Source organism: Palaemon carinicauda, chromosome 3 (assembly GCF_036898095.1).
Source record: "Palaemon carinicauda isolate YSFRI2023 chromosome 3, ASM3689809v2, whole genome shotgun sequence".
Classification (NCBI taxonomy): Eukaryota; Metazoa; Arthropoda; class Malacostraca; order Decapoda; family Palaemonidae; genus Palaemon; species Palaemon carinicauda.
The window spans coordinates 164893892-164911391 of NC_090727.1; the positions used below are offsets into that span (position 1 = coordinate 164893892).

The 17500-nt window shown below is 40.2% G+C and overlaps 1 protein-coding gene across 1 annotated transcript; it reads left to right on the forward strand.

The window, feature by feature from the left end:
• Positions 1–468: 468 nt before the first annotated feature.
• LOC137635114 (uncharacterized) lies at positions 469–8644 on the forward strand. Its single transcript, XM_068367647.1, has 3 exons — positions 469–813; positions 5928–6969; positions 8543–8644. Exons 1-3 carry the CDS (start codon positions 650–652, stop codon positions 8642–8644), a joined length of 1308 nt encoding a protein of 435 aa, XP_068223748.1. The 5' UTR covers positions 469–649.
• The last annotated feature ends 8856 nt before the right edge of the window (positions 8645–17500 follow it).

Genomic DNA, 17500 nt, shown 5'->3' on the forward strand with positions numbered 1-17500 from the left:
TTCCTAGTAGTCACTCTGTATAATAGGTCTAACGACCTACTTAACCTGCCGGGTCTCCTTGACGACAACACATGGCGGCTGCCTATACCAAATTGAGGGACGGCGATTACGTAGAATACTAAAGCAGCCGCGAAATTACAGGGGAACAATTACCCCTGAGAACGAAGGACGACGAACAAAGTTACTACGCCCGCACCTGAGTGTCTGTGAGTGCGTTTGGCGAGACGTCCCAGAGCGACCGAGAGGCGTGACGTCCCCGAGTGACCAAGGCGTGTCTAGAACTTCGCGCCAGCCTTCCCAACACCTGACGAAGGCTTATACTTCAGCGACGACAGTAGGCCTATAGATGACGTTTAGGCCTAACTAAACCAGGATTCACCAAATTCTCCAGCCAGTGTCAAGACGTCTGAGTTCATCACTAAGTGTTAATGTAGAAACCACGCTTTTGTTTTTGACTGCTTGTAAGTGCCTGTTCAAACCCCTTTTTATGTCTAGTAAAGAAAGAAACCAGCATTCGTATCCCTCACCCACGAAACTTTGCTTATGTAAACTCCTGAGAGAAATTCAATTAATATTAAACTAAAGGAAGAGGTAAGATACTAGACTAATTAAGAAGTTATTGCTAACAAAATCAAAGACATCTTCACAAATGGTGGCATCGTTAAGGGATACTGTGCCGTGTTGTATTAAGTTTGAACTAATACTGGCTTTATTTCAGGAAAGTGCTGAAACCCCCTTTTATGTGTCGAAGAAATACAAAACAATTTCAAGAAAAACAGAGGGAAACCAAAGGAGTCGTGAACCAATGGATATGTGAGTAGTTTGCATGTTTTCGTTCACTCTCTTGTTTTGTATAAATACTGTCTCTCTATAGAATAGGAAGTTAGGGCATTTGTCTCTCGTAAGAAAATTTTGGTGTTTTAATTTTTCCTTTTTTTGTGATATGAGTCTGGACAATATTTTCCAAAGACTTACACAATATCAATACGACTTGAGATTAACTGCAGACAGACGGTCGCGAAGTGCTAGTGTAGGAAGACGTCAAAATCTGACTAGAAACCGAAGTTCGAGTCCGGTAAGAGCAAATATTGCCGATATGAATTCCGCTGGGCTGATCACACAAACCACACGGTTTTGTGGAAATGTAAGTAGGGATAATCCCGACAAACAAAGGTTAGAGAAATACAGTGTAGATAAGTGGTTAGCGGACACAGAGAATAGGATCGCTAGTTTTAAAATAACTGACGATGTTGCAAAAATTAAACAGGCAATGATGTTAGTCAACGTAGACGTAGGGGATGCTCACCCTACATTAAACGGTAAGGCCTTTGAAAAGATTACCACTTTCAACGAGTTCAAGGAGGAATGCAGACTATTGTGGCGATCGGCCAAGGAGACCGATCGGTTGTCGAACTTGTATAGGCTTACCTCAACTAATAAATGTGAAGGTGAATCCAGGGCCAGTTGGCGTGCCCAGGTTAGGGATCAGGTAAGAGCAGTTAGGGAAGACTTTTTGTCATTGCCCACAATCACGGTAAGAGACGGAACCAAGTTTAGTAAGGATAATAACAACCTGGTAGATCTAGATGAAGTTCTAAATCTTGTGGCCTACAGTAAGATGTATGCGGCCTTGTTGGAAGACCTAAAGTTAGATCCTGCCCAGAAAACCACAAAAACACCGAACGAATGTCAAGAAATTATACAGAAAAACGAGACCGGTAGGAATAAACATTACCCTAAAGATTATCAAAATAACCAGCCCCCTGGCAAGTCAAATGAAGAAAGAAGAGGAAATTATAATGAAACATATAAATCTAGAGGGAATTATCCTCATAAGGGAGCTAGACCAAAGAATAGGTATTGCCAGTATTGTCAAAGAGGAGGTCACACAGACCAAGAATGTTGGTACCAAGGTAAGAAACATAATAAACCCTCCGAAAATACTCCTCAGGTACAGGCAAGGGATAACTCAAACCCTACTAATTACTCCGAAGAAAAACAAGGTAACAGAAAGTGACTAGAAGAGCAGGATAGGAGTCCAGGAAATAGGGAAACCAAAGAATGGAAGGATGTTGCAGGTAGCGGAGGTACATCCACGTTGCCAGCAACATATTTATCCTTCCGACAGCAATCATTACCCAAGACAAATATCAAGATAGAAGGTAAAGAATGTCTTAGTTTGTTAGATTCAGGAAGTACTGTAAATCTCATAGGGCTCCATACCTTAACTGATTATTTGAATATACCTATTTCTGCAATTAGGAGTGAGGATACATTAGTTCAGGGGATAACTGGCAATCAGCTTAACAATGTAGGAGCCATAGATTTAAACATTGAATTGCTAGAGAAGAAGTGTCAAGTGCCATTTTTGGTTTTGCAAGAAGTAGCATTTCCCGCTCGAGCTTTGATTTCTTTTGCAACAATGCAAGATTTTGGCATAGTTTTTGATTGTCAAGACAGAAGATTAGTTCTAAAGGGAAATAATCAGGAAGTCTGTTTCCAACTTGTTGATGACAAGTCCACTACAAATTTGGCCAATTTGCAGGGGACCGCTTCGATAGTTGAAACACACTCCGGTTCAGAAAGAGAAAGGGAAATCAAAGTAAAATCAGAAGAAAGGGAGAAAGAAGAGAATTTAGCAATTGCACCCAGAAAGGGGGAAATTACTTCTTGTAAAGGTAGCACACATACTAAGGATGAAAATGTCGACAGAGAATCTGAGAGAATAGATAAAAGGGAATTCCAAGAAGTTTTGCTGCTAGGCACATTGAATTCACAAGAATTAAGACACTTAAGAGAAACAGAATCTCAAAAAGGAGGAGATGAAGATTCATGTTTTTGTACTCAAGTACAAACTGGGGAGATAAGTCTGATCAGCACAGCAGATGCAAACAAAATAAGATTTAGGCTAGCTAGAGATGTAGTACTACTGCCCAATACTCTTACTAGAGTATATTTAATAACCCGCCTACACACAAATAATGATGTAATCTTGACCCCAGAAGGATTACCAGAATATGTCAGAATGGATAACTCATTAGTTCAGATGGAGGGATTAGCCTGTACTACTTATGTCATGAATTATTCTGATAAAAGACTCCATTTGTTAGCGGGTACAGAATTTTGTACAGGAATAGAAGTTACACACAAAATGATTCCGTTAGAGGAGGAAGCATTCTTTACCATAGGAAACATTGATGCAGGAATAGATAGGGAGATAGATAACACCGATTTTCCTGAGTACCGTAAAAGGTTAATAGAAACCTTAAATAAATATAGGCAGGGCATAGCAATTACAGGTGATAGGTTAGGTAGGACTGAGGTGTTAAGACATAAGATAATCCTAGATGATGGAGCTAAACCCTTTTTCATACCTAATTATAAATTACCTATCAGCCAACGTCCAATAGTAGATAAAATGATAGAAGAAATGAAAGAAGAAGGAGTGGTCATACCCTCTAAATCACCTTATAATTCTCCCATGTTGTTGATTCCAAAGAAAGATGGAAGTTACAGATTAGTGATTGATTATCGCAAGTTGAATGCGAACACAGTTCCTGATAGGATGCCCATGCCTGTAATAAACGATGTTTTGGCTCAGTTAGGAGGAGCAAAGATCTTCTCATCCTTAGATCTACTAAGTGGATATTGGCAAGTACCTTTAGACGAAGAATCAAAGCCATTAACTGCCTTCAGCACACATAAAGAACACTTAGAATTTCAGGTAATGCCATTTGGGTTAACATCAGCTCCATTGACTTTTGTAAGGTTAATGTTACAGATCTTAGGAGACATAGAGAATGTGTCAGTCTATTTAGATGATGTCATTATATTTAGCAAAGATATAGAGAGCCATTTCGGAACCATAGAAATCGTTTTAGAACGACTAAGACTGGCAGGATTAAAGATAAAGGTTAAGAAATGTCAATTCTTGAGGAAATCATTAGAATATTTAGGACATGTGATCAGTGCTGATGGATTACGCATGCAAGAAGGAAAAATAAAGGCGATTGTGGAATATCCTGCTCCACAAAATTTGAAAGGTGTAAGAAGATTTTTAGGGATGATAGGATACTATAGACCATTTGTCAAAAATTTTGCTACTATAGCTAAACCATTGACAGAATTAACTAAGAAGGATGTAGAGTTTGAATGGAAAGCAGAGCAAGAGGAGGCTTTTCAAAAGTTGAAGGAGAAATTAATCCAAGATCCTATCTTAGTGTATCCAGACTTTAGCAAGCAATTTTACTTAGCATGTGATGCTTCAAATACAGGAATAGGAGCGGTTTTGTTACAGAAGGCAAAAACCCGAATGAGGGTAGTATATTATGCAAGTAGAGTCCTGAATGCGGCCGAACGAAATTACAATACCACAGAAAAGGAATGTTTAGCCATTTATTGGGCACTGAGAAAGTTTCGGCACATTTTGTTAGGACACAAAGTAAATGTACTTACTGACCATAAACCCATCTGTGACCTATTTAAGAAAAGAGCTTTCACTAATAACTTAAAGTTTAATCGATGGTTTATTAGTGTGCTAGAGTTTGCTCCAGAATTTAGATACATTCCAGGTAAGTTTAATACTTTAGCAGATGGATTATCTAGAGCACAAGAGGATACTGAAAGAATTATCACAACTAACACTTTTTGTTTCAGCTGTCAGGTCGTAGACTTAGATTTGGAGAGAGTTAAAATAGAACAAGAGAAACAAGAAAGTATCAGGAAAATAATAGGAGATTTGCTACAAGATGAAACCTCTAGGTCAGATTTTGAATTAATAAATGGGATATTATATAAGAAGGCTAAGGATAGGAGTGCTTGCTCTAGACTATATGTGCCTGACACCCTGACTAAAGAAGTATTAACTCTAACACATACCCACAAGTTGGCAGGACATCCAGGAATCAAAAAGACTCTTGAGAACAATAAATAGAAATTATTTTTGGCCTAAGTGCAGCGAAGAAGCAAAGCAATTTGTAAATGAATGTCAAACTTGTAATAGGCATAAAGGTCATGTAAATGTCAGAGCTCCTTTAGAAAAATATCCTAGTAATTTAAACCCTTTTGAGGTAGTTCAGATGGATCATATAGGACCCTTTCCAAAAACTTTGAGAGGAAATAAATATATACTGGTATTCATTGATTATTTGACTCGGTATTTAGAAATTGTCCCAGTCAGAGATAGAACTACAGTTTCTGTTGCAGAAGCTTTAAAGACCAGAATACTCACAAGACATTCGTGTCCGGAGGTACTTTTGTCGGACAATGCACCCGAATTCACCAGTGAGGTAATGAAAAAGCTTTGTGAATTTTTTGAGATAAAGAAATGCGAGATAACCCCTTATAAGCCGAGTTCAAATGGGACAGTGGAAAGGGCCAATAAGAAGATACTGGATGTACTGCGAACTATCATTAGTCCAACTACAGAAGATTGGGACCTAGCGCTAGAGGACGTTCAGTTTACTTTGAATAACACAGTAAATGAGACAGTAGGAGAAACCCCACACTTTTTGCTTTATGGTTATCAGAAAAGACTGCCAAACTCATTGTTAGATGACGCAAAACCTCCTAGGCCCACATATGATTACCAGGACTATATAGCTTGGAAACTGCAAAGAACCTTTCAAATAATAAGACAAACCAGACAATCTTTAGAAAAGGGCCAACAGGTAAATAAGAAATACTATGACACAACTAGTTCCATGACTGACCTGAAGATAGGCTCACAAGTATATATAAAGGTACATGTAAAGGAAGGACCAAATGAAAAGGTATCTCCCAAATTTGAAGGTCCTTATAGAGTGTTAGAAAGGGAAAGGAATAATAAATTTAAGCTGATACGTGAACAGAATTTAGATGTAAGGTATGCCCATTGGAATCATATGAAGGTTGTAAAAACTAATCCATGGTCCTCTCAACTTCTACAGGAAGTGGTGGAAAAACTTCCTACTGATCCTACCCCTGGTGGTCGGTATCACTTGCGAAATAGACATTAAAAGTGGGGCCTTGATACAAAATCATGGAAAAGGTGAACTGTTAACAGATTTTGCTGTAGTAAAAATTGATGTCAATTCAATATTAGAAAGGGAAGAACATTTGAACCAGTTAGATAAAGAACTACGGAAGTGCATACTAACCCATAGTGATTCTGCCTTTGTAGAAGTATTAAGAAATTTACAGGGTAAAATTGAAGACATTGTCAGGCCTCAAAGAAACAAGAGATCTTTGTTACCTTTTGTAGGAAGTGCATTTAGTGCTTTGTTTGGAGTGGCTACAGAAAACGATGTAAAAGGTTTGACTGATCGTGTAGAACTAATCGAGAAATGGGCTAATCAGAAGGGTAATCTTATAAGTACTCTAATAGGAAATAATAATAAGAATGTAGAGAACATAAAAAAGATGGTGGAATTTATTAATCAAGTTAACGTGAATGTTTCTAATAAAATAGGTGACATAGAACAAGTGTTTAAGTTGGTTCATGAAGTAGAAATCGAGATTGGTGATCACAAGGAATCTGTGAACGGACTAATAAATGCACAAAAGGGAATACTTAGCCCTGCTATCATTTCTCCAAAAACTTTGAAAGAAATTATCGATTGGTGTATGATAAATAGCCATTCCAAGCCTTTGCTAGAAGATATATTTTGGTATTACACAATGTCAACTGTGAAAGTAACAAAAGGGTATTTGTTGGTATTGATCCCCTTCAAGGGTATGAATTTGTTTGACCTATATACAATACATCCTTTCCCAGTTAAGATAGGAAATGCAACAATAATTTGGAACCATCCGAAGGTTCGTCTAGCATTGGATAAGAACAAGTTGTTGATGATTATTTTAGAAGAAGGTGATTTAGAACAGTGTGTGTTGATAAGTGAAAGTCAATCCATGTGCAATTTTGTGCAAATTAAACAACCTATGAGCAATTTTCCGTGTATCCAAGGTATTTTCTTTGAGAATTATGAGTTGGTGAGAGAGTGTGAATTTGAAACTTTTGCTTTGCCATACAGGGCATTACATTTAGGTAATGAAATTTTTGTTTATGTACAAGGTACTAAAAATGCAGAAGTTACTTGTAATGGGAAGACTCAAACGTTTCAGTTAGGAAACTTGAAGTCATTTGCAGATTCTTGCTCAGTAGTGATAAATGATTATCTCTATTATGTACCAAGTGTGTTTTTGCATTATGAGTTAAATCAATCTTCCATTGCAAAGAGTTACGAGAACAAGATTAATCATTTTCAGCTAGACAAATTAACAGTGGTAGAAAATGTGGCAATGCCACTTGATAATGATTATGTTCTGTTTTACAAGAAAGATGTTGCACCATTTCTGACTATGTGTAATGTGTTTTTGATTGTACTTGTTACTGTGGTAACGTATAATGTGGTGAAGTATTTGGTTTTCAGAAAATTGGAAAGGATTAATGAGTTGCTACTGGTTATTGCTGGGAAACCTAAAGAATAGGTTTGTTGTTTTGTTGTATGTGAGGATTCTATAAGAATCCTAGTAGCTGGCCGAGTGGTGTCAGACAGATGCTTATTTTTGAGTAAGTTTCGTGTGCAGAAGGTTTGTGTATGTTATTGATGTCTTTATTTGTGGGTTTTGTTAGTTAATAGGAAATGGGGAGACAAATGCAGTTAGTAGTAATTGTAAAGATATAGAAAGAGTTGTGGAGAGACAGGAGAGTGAACGGGAGTTAGGTAGGATGTTTTCAACTAATTTCGCTGACTCCAGGGTTCTTTCCCGTAAACAACCCCCCCAAACGACAGGATCCGTTCTTGAATGTCGAACGGAACATAGACGAATGAGACGTGGAAGCCGGGAAAAAGTCACGTGATTAAGGATAGCTTGACACGCCCAGGACGACCATATATAAGCAACGAGAAGACGGCATCTCGCCCTCTTCCTAGTAGTCACTCTGTATAATAGGTCTAACGACCTACTTAACCTGCCGGGTCTCCTTGACGACAACACATGGCGGCTGCCTATACCAAATTGAGGGACGGCGATTACGTAGAATACTAAAGCAGCCGCGAAATTACAGGGGAACAATTACCCCTGAGAACGAAGGACGACGAACAAAGTTACTACGCCCGCACCTGAGTGTCTGTGAGTGCGTTTGGCGAGACGTCCCAGAGCGACCGAGAGGCGTGACGTCCCCGAGTGACCAAGGCGTGTCTAGAACTTCGCGCCAGCCTTCCCAACACCTGACGAAGGCTTATACTTCAGCGACGACAGTAGGCCTATAGATGACGTTTAGGCCTAACTAAACCAGGATTCACCAAATTCTCCAGCCAGTGTCAAGACGTCTGAGTTCATCACTAAGTGTTAATGTAGAAACCACGCTTTTGTTTTTGACTGCTTGTAAGTGCCTGTTCAAACCCCTTTTTATGTCTAGTAAAGAAAGAAACCAGCATTCGTATCCCTCACCCACGAAACTTTGCTTATGTAAACTCCTGAGAGAAATTCAATTAATATTAAACTAAAGGAAGAGGTAAGATACTAGACTAATTAAGAAGTTATTGCTAACTAAATCAAGGACATCTTCACACTTCCTTTGTGGACGAAAGGAGTAACCAGTCGTCCAGGTATCGGATTAGACGAATCCCCCGTTCGTGGACCCATACGGAGACTGTCGTAAACACCCTCGTGAATACCTGGGGCGCCGTGGAAAGTCCGAAGCACAGGGCCTTGAATTGCAAACCTGGGCACCCCCCTTCACCCGGAGAAACTTCCTGCTTGCTGGGTCAATAGGAATCTGGAAATAGGTGTCCTTGAGGTCTATGGATATCATAAAGTCTCCCTCCCTCAAGGACGCCATGACTGTTCTTGGGGTGTCCATTTTGAAGGTGGTCTTCCGAATATACTTTTTGAGGGCTGACAGGTTTATTACTGGTCTCCACCCTCCTGTCGCTTTCTCTACCAAGAACAGGCGACTGTAGAACCCTGGACCCTGAAAATTCACTGTCTCCAAGGCTCCTTTCTGCAACATTGTGGAAACCTCTTCGTCCAGTGCTGTCCTTTTCGCCAGGTCCATGGGAACCAACCAGTCCGCCTGACTTGCTGGAATCAGCGGAGGCGGGTCTTCCAGAAATGGAATCCTGTAGCCTTCCTTCACTACCGTTACTGTCCACGAAACTGCTCCGTGGAGCTTCCATGCCTGCCAAGAGAGTCTGAGGCATCCCCCTACCTGAGGCTGACCTACGGACTGACCGGCCTGCCCGTCCTCTTCTGGAGGATGAGTACGCACTCCTGTAGGTTGGAGGAGTTGAAGAAGGTCCCCTTCGGGATGGATTCACTGATTGGGACCATTGTCCTGAGGAAGGTTCTCGCCTTCCTTGCGTTGGGGCAGATCGCGAGGTCGAGGGCGCTTCTGCCACAGGTCTCCTGAATACGGGTCGTCTCGCCAACTGTGGCTTATGTACGGCGAATTCCCTCTCTTTAACCATCTTTTCCGCCAGCTCTTCTGCCTTTTTAGTTGGGATAAGGTGTTCTCCCCATATGGAGATGTTCCGCAGGGGTCTAACTTCCCTGTCGGGGATTTTCACTGGCAGGTTCTTAACCAAAGCGTCTCTTTTCCTCAGTACCCAGTTCGCGGAGAAAGCCAAGGACTGGAACGTCAGAAACTTCAGGGCACGGCTACCTGATCCCAACAACTCGTTCAGAGCCTCACGTTTGGCCGGCTCCATCGAGTCTGTTGGAATCTGAGTGCCCACTAAGGTGGTGGCCCACCAATCCAACCACGAGGCGACGTTGACCAGGTCCTTTGACATCTCCTCCATCATCACGGACTCGGACTGGGAGAAGGTGGGAGCCGATGACGCCCTTTCGTCGGAGTAGCCTTGGCATAGGATGTCCAGGGCCTCCTCCATCTTGCTTGCCCCGTGCGGTCTTCCTTCCAACGTATATTTGCTTTGGGACTTAAGTCCCTGCAAGAGTTTAGCCACACTATAGCTTTTACTAGAGTCACTATTGCGGGCTATAACCTTGTCAATGTGGATTCTGCCTACCCCCACGTCTCTGGCCTCCGGAAGGGCTAACGAGGATTTCTTCTGAGCGGGTGCTTCTAAGAACATGTTTAACCCGGAGGTCCACACTTCCTCCTCTTGTGGGACGGGCTCCACTAAATTGTTGTAGCCTCTGATCAAGGAGATCACCCTCCTATATGTGGAGTCCTCCGTCGGCAACGTAGTCTCGTCGTCCACTTCCTCCGTCCTACGCCGGGGAGAGGCGTGATCACGGGCACCTCCGCTTGGACGGGATCCTCGGTTCTTCCTATACTCTTCGCCGGCAGGCTCCTTCTTCCTCGAGTCCCTCGACGAAGGGACGGGCTCCTCCGTGAAATAGTTCGACGGAGGAGCTCGTCCTCGTCTATCATCTCGATGGGGAGACCTGTCGAGGCTGCCCGTCCTAGGAGACGACTCCCTCCACTGGGTGGATTGAGTGGCTCTAGGACGGGACTTATGCCTACCAGACGAGGCCCTCCGCTCATCGGCTGACGCCATAGCGAGGCTATTGGAGGCCCTTCTAGGAGGACTGTCTCCTGCTCGCTTGGCTATCAAGCTTGAGGTCTTTGTCAGGTCCTCAGCTTGTTGTCTAGAACGAAGATCCATGTTCCTTGCGGAGAACTAGGTCTCCTGCTCTTACTTGGAGGTGAACAAGAGCTTCCTCTCCTGTCTTTAGATCCTGTGGGAGACCACGAAGGGGAGTTCCTCCTCACAGATCGATCTCTCTTCCTCCTACGTCTCCTCCGACGTTCCTCACTCGACGAGCCCGACGAATCTTGCACCGACGAGTCAGACTTGCCTGTGTACCCCGACTGCGTACCGGACGGAGGCTTCTTGGGACTACGTCGTACTCCGGACGTAGAAGGCTGCAGAAAACTCTCCGAAACTGCTGACGTAGGCGGCACCAACGATGACGGACGACCCATGAAGGGGAAGGACTCGCTCAGGCCCTCCTCCATATCCAACGGAGACCTCAGCGGAGTCCTTAGTACACCCCATGCCAGCGGATCATCTTGCGGGGAATTCTCTCTACCGACGGCACCTTCCGCAGCCGAAGCGCCTGAGACATCCACCCTCGGACCCCCACTAAACACACTTACAGGCACCTGATCCGCCATGAACATAGAAGAATCACCCGCAACATCAATCCCCTGGGAAAGAGGCACCAACTTTTTTCCCTTTCACCGACTTACCTCGTTCCCTACTCTGGGTAGGGGAAGAAGAAGGAACCTCACATGATCCCTCGCCCGCAGACGTCGCAGGGGAAGACAAACTAGTTTTCCTTGAAGATCGCTTCGTAGCCTTCTTCTTCTTTGTTCCAAATTTCACCCATTGGACCTCGCTCCAGCCATCACATTCCGGACACGTGTCCGAAGGCGAACACGCTTTACCTCTACACGAGGTACACAAAGAATGGGGATCCACATCGGGCTTCGACAAGAAAGCCCCACACGATTTCCCGGCTCTAGGCCCAGGACAACGGCAAGCATGCTCCATAGCACAACACAAAGCTCGCTAGACACAAGCATAAAGGAAAGAAAGCACTAAAACGCCAATAAAAGCACAGAAGAATTTAAGTAAAAGCACACAGCAATAGCACTAATCACTCGTAAAGAAAGTAAAGTCCATGTGGTAACCACGTGGTGATGAACACAAAGGGGGTCGCACTGAGAATTGAGGAGCGGCGTGTGATAACACGACGCGACCAGAAAACTTACTGGAGAAGACGACCTGGCTAACATGTGGCCTACCCTGGGCATTGCCCTCGGGTCACGTTTTCCCCCGGTAGGCCTACCACTATAGAAAATGGGAGTAGGGTAAACTACACAAAACTCTGGTCGTTTGAGAGGAGGTTCCAGTAACTCCTAAGAAAGTGTTTCGAGGTAAGTCTCCGTGTCGGAACAAATATATATATATATATATATATATATATATATATATATATATATATATATATATATATATATATATACATACATATATATATATATATATATATATACATACATATATATATATACATATATATATATATATACACATATATATATATATACATATATATACATATATATATATACATATATATATATATATATATACATACATATATACATATATATATAGATATATATATGTGTATATATATATATATGTGTGTGTGTGTATAAAATTCTACTGGCCAGGTTAAAATAATATCTAATGACTTCTCATTTTGTTATAGGCCTGCAAGGTGGCTGTTAAAAGATTCTCTGCATAGAAATGCTGTACCCGCAGGTACTATTCAACTATTGCCATAATGACCAAGACATATTTATATTACAAAAAAATATACGGATATAGCTAAAGGTATTTCATATCAAAGAGCACGTACTTTTGTTTACATACTTTCAGAAAAAAAAATAGTACGAGCAAGATGTAGTAATATAGTTCATTCTTTTAAGTGAGGCAGATTTACACCGATTCGCAGGGGTACCCTTTTAGCTCAGAAAAGTTTCCTGATCGCTGACTGGTTGGACGAGATAATTTTAACCAATCGGATAGCAGGAAACTTTTCCGAGCTAAAAGGGGACCCCTGCGAATCGGTGCAAATCTGCCTCACTAAAAAAAAATTTATTCTAGTTACCTTATCGTGATGAAAATATAAACTTTTAGGTTAAAAAATGGTTCCTGCTATCATACGTATAGTAATTCCCAAAAATTGCGTGGTTAGCCATGGAGCAAGAAAACTATGTCGAATTTATACATTGGGGCCTGTTTAGGTTACCGATTTTTGTTTTCGAAAAAAATACAGCAGTTTAATACTAATCTTTAAAAACTGTTCTATTTTTTTTCTTGTAAGTCAAAGCATGTATGTTATGCTCTGCTTTCCATGAATAAGGATAAATATATAAAATTATTCCTATTTTCCTAAAATTCCAGAAAATGAAGTAGATTAAATATGTCAAATGGTTCCCACTTTCCCGAAAACAAAGATCCAGTTCTATTTCAACCCATAAAATAATTCGGTTGCATATGGCACACGAATGTGCCAGTCAAAATATGCATTTAGAGATGTACTGTAATTTTAAGGAAAGACTGCATTGCAACGCCACCAGTAAGTCCGTATCCTCTAAAAATACCAATTAAAACTTTATTTCTGACCCCCCCCCCCCCAAAAAAAAGGGTTTCTGTTTGCGTGTATGCTCTCATAAAAAAAAAAAATAGAATGAACTACTACACGCTGAAGATGTAACTAGCAATAACCGTTCTGCTAGTTGTATGTTCCTCTTCTCCCAACGCCAACCATCAACCTTCCACTTGACACCAAAAATGACGGGTTGCTACCAACTTCGAAATCCCATTGTTCTCCACAATCAACCATTAATTACCAACTAATGACGGGGAGACCCATTCTCTCTACGACACCGGCGTGTTCTACTGTCTCTCCCCTTTCTTTTGACACCAAGCACGACTGATTTCTGTCAATTTTGAAAATTAAACTGTTTTCTTCAATTAATCGTTAATAACAAATCAAGAAAGATCCGAATCATCGAATCAAGTACACCACTTTAATCTCCTGTTCTAAATAAGGTCGTTTTGTATGAGCTTCGAGGGTTGATTTTCTATTTTAATTAATTAATAATCAACAAAACATAATAAAATTTTAAAGAATCAGGTTTAGAGCGTCGTTACGAGTATGCTAGTTACACATAGCCTACCACATTTATGACAGATTGGCCCAGTTATTAATGAAGGACTACTATTAGTACCTCGTAAATTAGTAATTATATACTTATGGTCTGGCATAACCTTTCCTTCAGTGGTCAACAAGTATTCCCCTCTGGAGTCTACATACTGAATTCCCTGCTGATCCAACCCTTATTAACAGAGTTGTGGAAGTTTCATAGTTTTTCCATCTTTAATTAATTACCAGTGAGATATAATGTAAAAGAGAAGGCTCACCGTGTCCACAGATAGTACTGACCCATAGAATACACCAACAAAGTTTCATGAAGATCAGTTGGCGAATAAAATGATAAGCCTAGCCTACACACCAAGTACAAGAACAACATTACTATTAACCTGACAGGCATTCGGACTGTAATAAAACATCCACTTACTGTTCTTGATACATAACCAAGAAAATAAAGTATTGTAATGTTATCAAACATTTACCATTTCCCTGAAAATTACTTCCCTTTTATTCGAACCTCAATAATAGCCTTGATTTATGCAAACCACCGATACCGTTACATGAAAATAATACGACATATAATAATTAGTAATAAGACTCGTGGTTAACATTCTGAAATACATAAAAATACCCAAAAACTATATTACGACATAAAATGCATCAATTGTCATTACAAAAAAAAGAACACAACAAATAAGACCACAAAATCATGGGAAAAATCGTGGAAAAAATCATAAACATTAGTCTTTGTACTCACCATCTGATGTTGCTTGATTCCCACTTTCAATGAGATGTTTAGGATCTAAGAGGTATAGTTCAGGAGTCTTCAACCTCATCAGGGCCATCAGAATAATCATCTTTGGATGCAACTTGATAAAGGTCAAGTGGTTGTAGACAATCCGTCTTAAAATGTTCAGCATTTTCAAGAACAATATACGGAACGTGATCTTCAGTTCAGAGTCGCTCTCTCTCTCTCTCTCTCTCTCTCTCTCTCTCTCTCTCTCTCTCTCTCTCTCTCTCTCTGAGGATATGGCTCGTCAGCAACGCAGAGATGATAAAAGAAAAAAAAAACTTATAAAAGTGTCCTTCTTCCTCGTATAAGACGAAGTTTCCGTTAACTGGTAGCTCACCCGGTTAACTTCCATCAAGGGTAACATCAAAGCAACACGAGCGCCCTCAAAATTCTGACTACTGGCCTTCCGTTTATCTTGTAAATCTACCTGCTTCGTATCCTTCACCTGATAATCAGACTGCAACGCAGCCTTTATAATCCTGATTTAGTCCTCCTTAGTTTTGAAGTTAAGCCGGCGTTTTAAAGAAAGTTTAATATATAACCCATGCACTTGAAAACAACGTTCGACATGCTCATTCTTGCATTTTTCTTCTCTCGTTCTACGGTCAAGTTCCGGTTAAATTTCAGGCTAATTTTGTAATCCCCTATATTCTGGCACCCACTAGTACTCACCATTAATCCATTATATCATAAATCAATCGCAAAATGATGTAAAAGACTTAAAACGCACGATACGAGCACTCACTAGAAAATCCCGACTAACGTAAACAAACTCGGCGGGCACAGACAGTGTTGCCAGATGGGTTAGTCTAAAAGTCCCCACAACGAATGGTAAGAAATCCCCAAAACAACCCAAAAATCCCCATTTCCACAAATATATTTTCTGATCCTGTAGGTTTTACTAATATAGAAATTACTCACAATACTTTATATAAGTGCAAGCAAACTTATTGCAACAATATATAGGTTTACTCAGCTTTGTTTCTTCTTCATAGAAATGTGTACAAAATATCCCCATCAGACACCCAAAACCCCCAAATCTAGGAATAAATTCCCACATCTGGCAACACTGGCCACAGATCCACTGACCTAAGCATTGATAAGAGAAGCTCTCCGAGTGGCTGGAAAACAAACTCTTGCGCCTGATTGGCTAATCTTTTATAAGCTGTTACACCATTGGCTGCTAACCCCAACACCAACATACACCATTGGCTGCTAACACCAACACCAACATAGAATCACCAACAGCGTTCTGTGATGGTAGAGGTTTCAACTTGATGTTGTGACTCGTAAACATGAAGCCATAAGACAACATAGAAAAAAGTACAAGCTCTATGCTTATTTATGTGTAAAGTAATGAACCGTTTTCGAGGGAGAGATTATCTTTCAAATATTTCTGATGTTCAGAAAGGCTAATTAGTCTAACTACAAATTTCTTCCAGTAATAAGTTTAATACTAAATATGTTGAAAATCTTTAAATCACGATTCAATTGCATGCGGGAAAGGAACGATCAGTACATAATTACGTCGAAAGTTTTCTTACAACACATGAAACTAAAATAAAATACGAACAACCACAGTTTTATTGAATAAGAAACCTCTCTTTGTGTAGAACAGTTATAGATATTTTATTCGGCTTTGGTTCATTAAAGCTGACTGTGAGATAGAGATTTGTGTTGACTTTAATGGCATTAGAGGAGTTTATCTGAGCTTGGGATGATAGGACTAGTTATAGAAATGTTATTTCAGCATTAAACTAGGTATGTACCTTGAAGATTTTAAGAGTGTAACAAATTAAATACAGTACGTTTTCCTTGGTTATTTTGTATCTATGATACAGTAAGCCTGTAAGGTATTCCGTGATAAGTTTAACTTAAATGATATTTACGATGCACATCTATGTAATTCGATCTAGATTAGTTTCATTACTGCTCCAAAGAAAATACTGTTGCAGACTTTTGTAAACTATCTACAATATGTACTTTGGTAATTACTATCAAATAGCCTCATGTTTAAGCAAATTTTCAATCGAGACATGTTTGTTGAATATTTCTTACAGTACGGATTTTTTTATACTTTTCAAAAATTACACTTTTCTTCTTGTCCCATCTATTTCCTAAAAGTTTGAAGTGTACAAACTGTGGCAGAAGACTGGTCAACACTGTGGTACTACTGGTTAGAACTCCGTAACAATAATCATTATATTATTATTATTATTATTATTATTATTATTATTATTATTTACTTATTTATTATTATTATTATTATTATTATTAATATTATTATTATTGCTGATATTGTTGGTACTTTCCTATTATTGCCCCAACACTAATTTCCGATATAACCCCAATACTATAACTGAAACTAACCTAACCTAACCTAGGAAGTAGGTTGGCCAGGGCACCAGCCACCCGTTGAGATACTACCGCTAGAGTTGGGGGCTCTTTTGACTGGCCAGACACTAGTACATCCTTCTCTCCGGTTACGGTTCATTTTCCCTTTGCCTAACACATACACCGAATAGTCTGGACTATTCTAAACATATTCTCCTCTGTCCTCATACACCTGACAACGCAGATTACCAAACAATTCTTCTTACTGCACTGTAATTGTTCAGTGGCCACTTTTCTCTTTGTAAGGGTAGACGAGACTCTTCAGCTATGGTAAACAGCTCTTCTAGGAGAAGGACACTCCAATATCAAACCATTGTTCTCTTATCTTGGATAGTGTCATAGCCTATGTAGCATGGTCTACCACTGTCTTGGGTTTGAGTTCTCCTGCTTGAGGGTACTCTCGGGCACACTATTCTCTCTTATTTCTCTTCCTCTTATTTTGTTAAAAGTTTTTATTGTTTACATAGGTGATATTTATTTTAATCTTATTGCTCTCCTTAAAACATTTAATTTGTCTTTGTTTCCTTTCCTCACCGAGCTATTTTCCCTGTTGAAGCCCCTGGGCTTATCGTATCCTGCTTTTCCAATTAGGGTTGTAGCTTAGCAAGTAATAATAATAATAATATT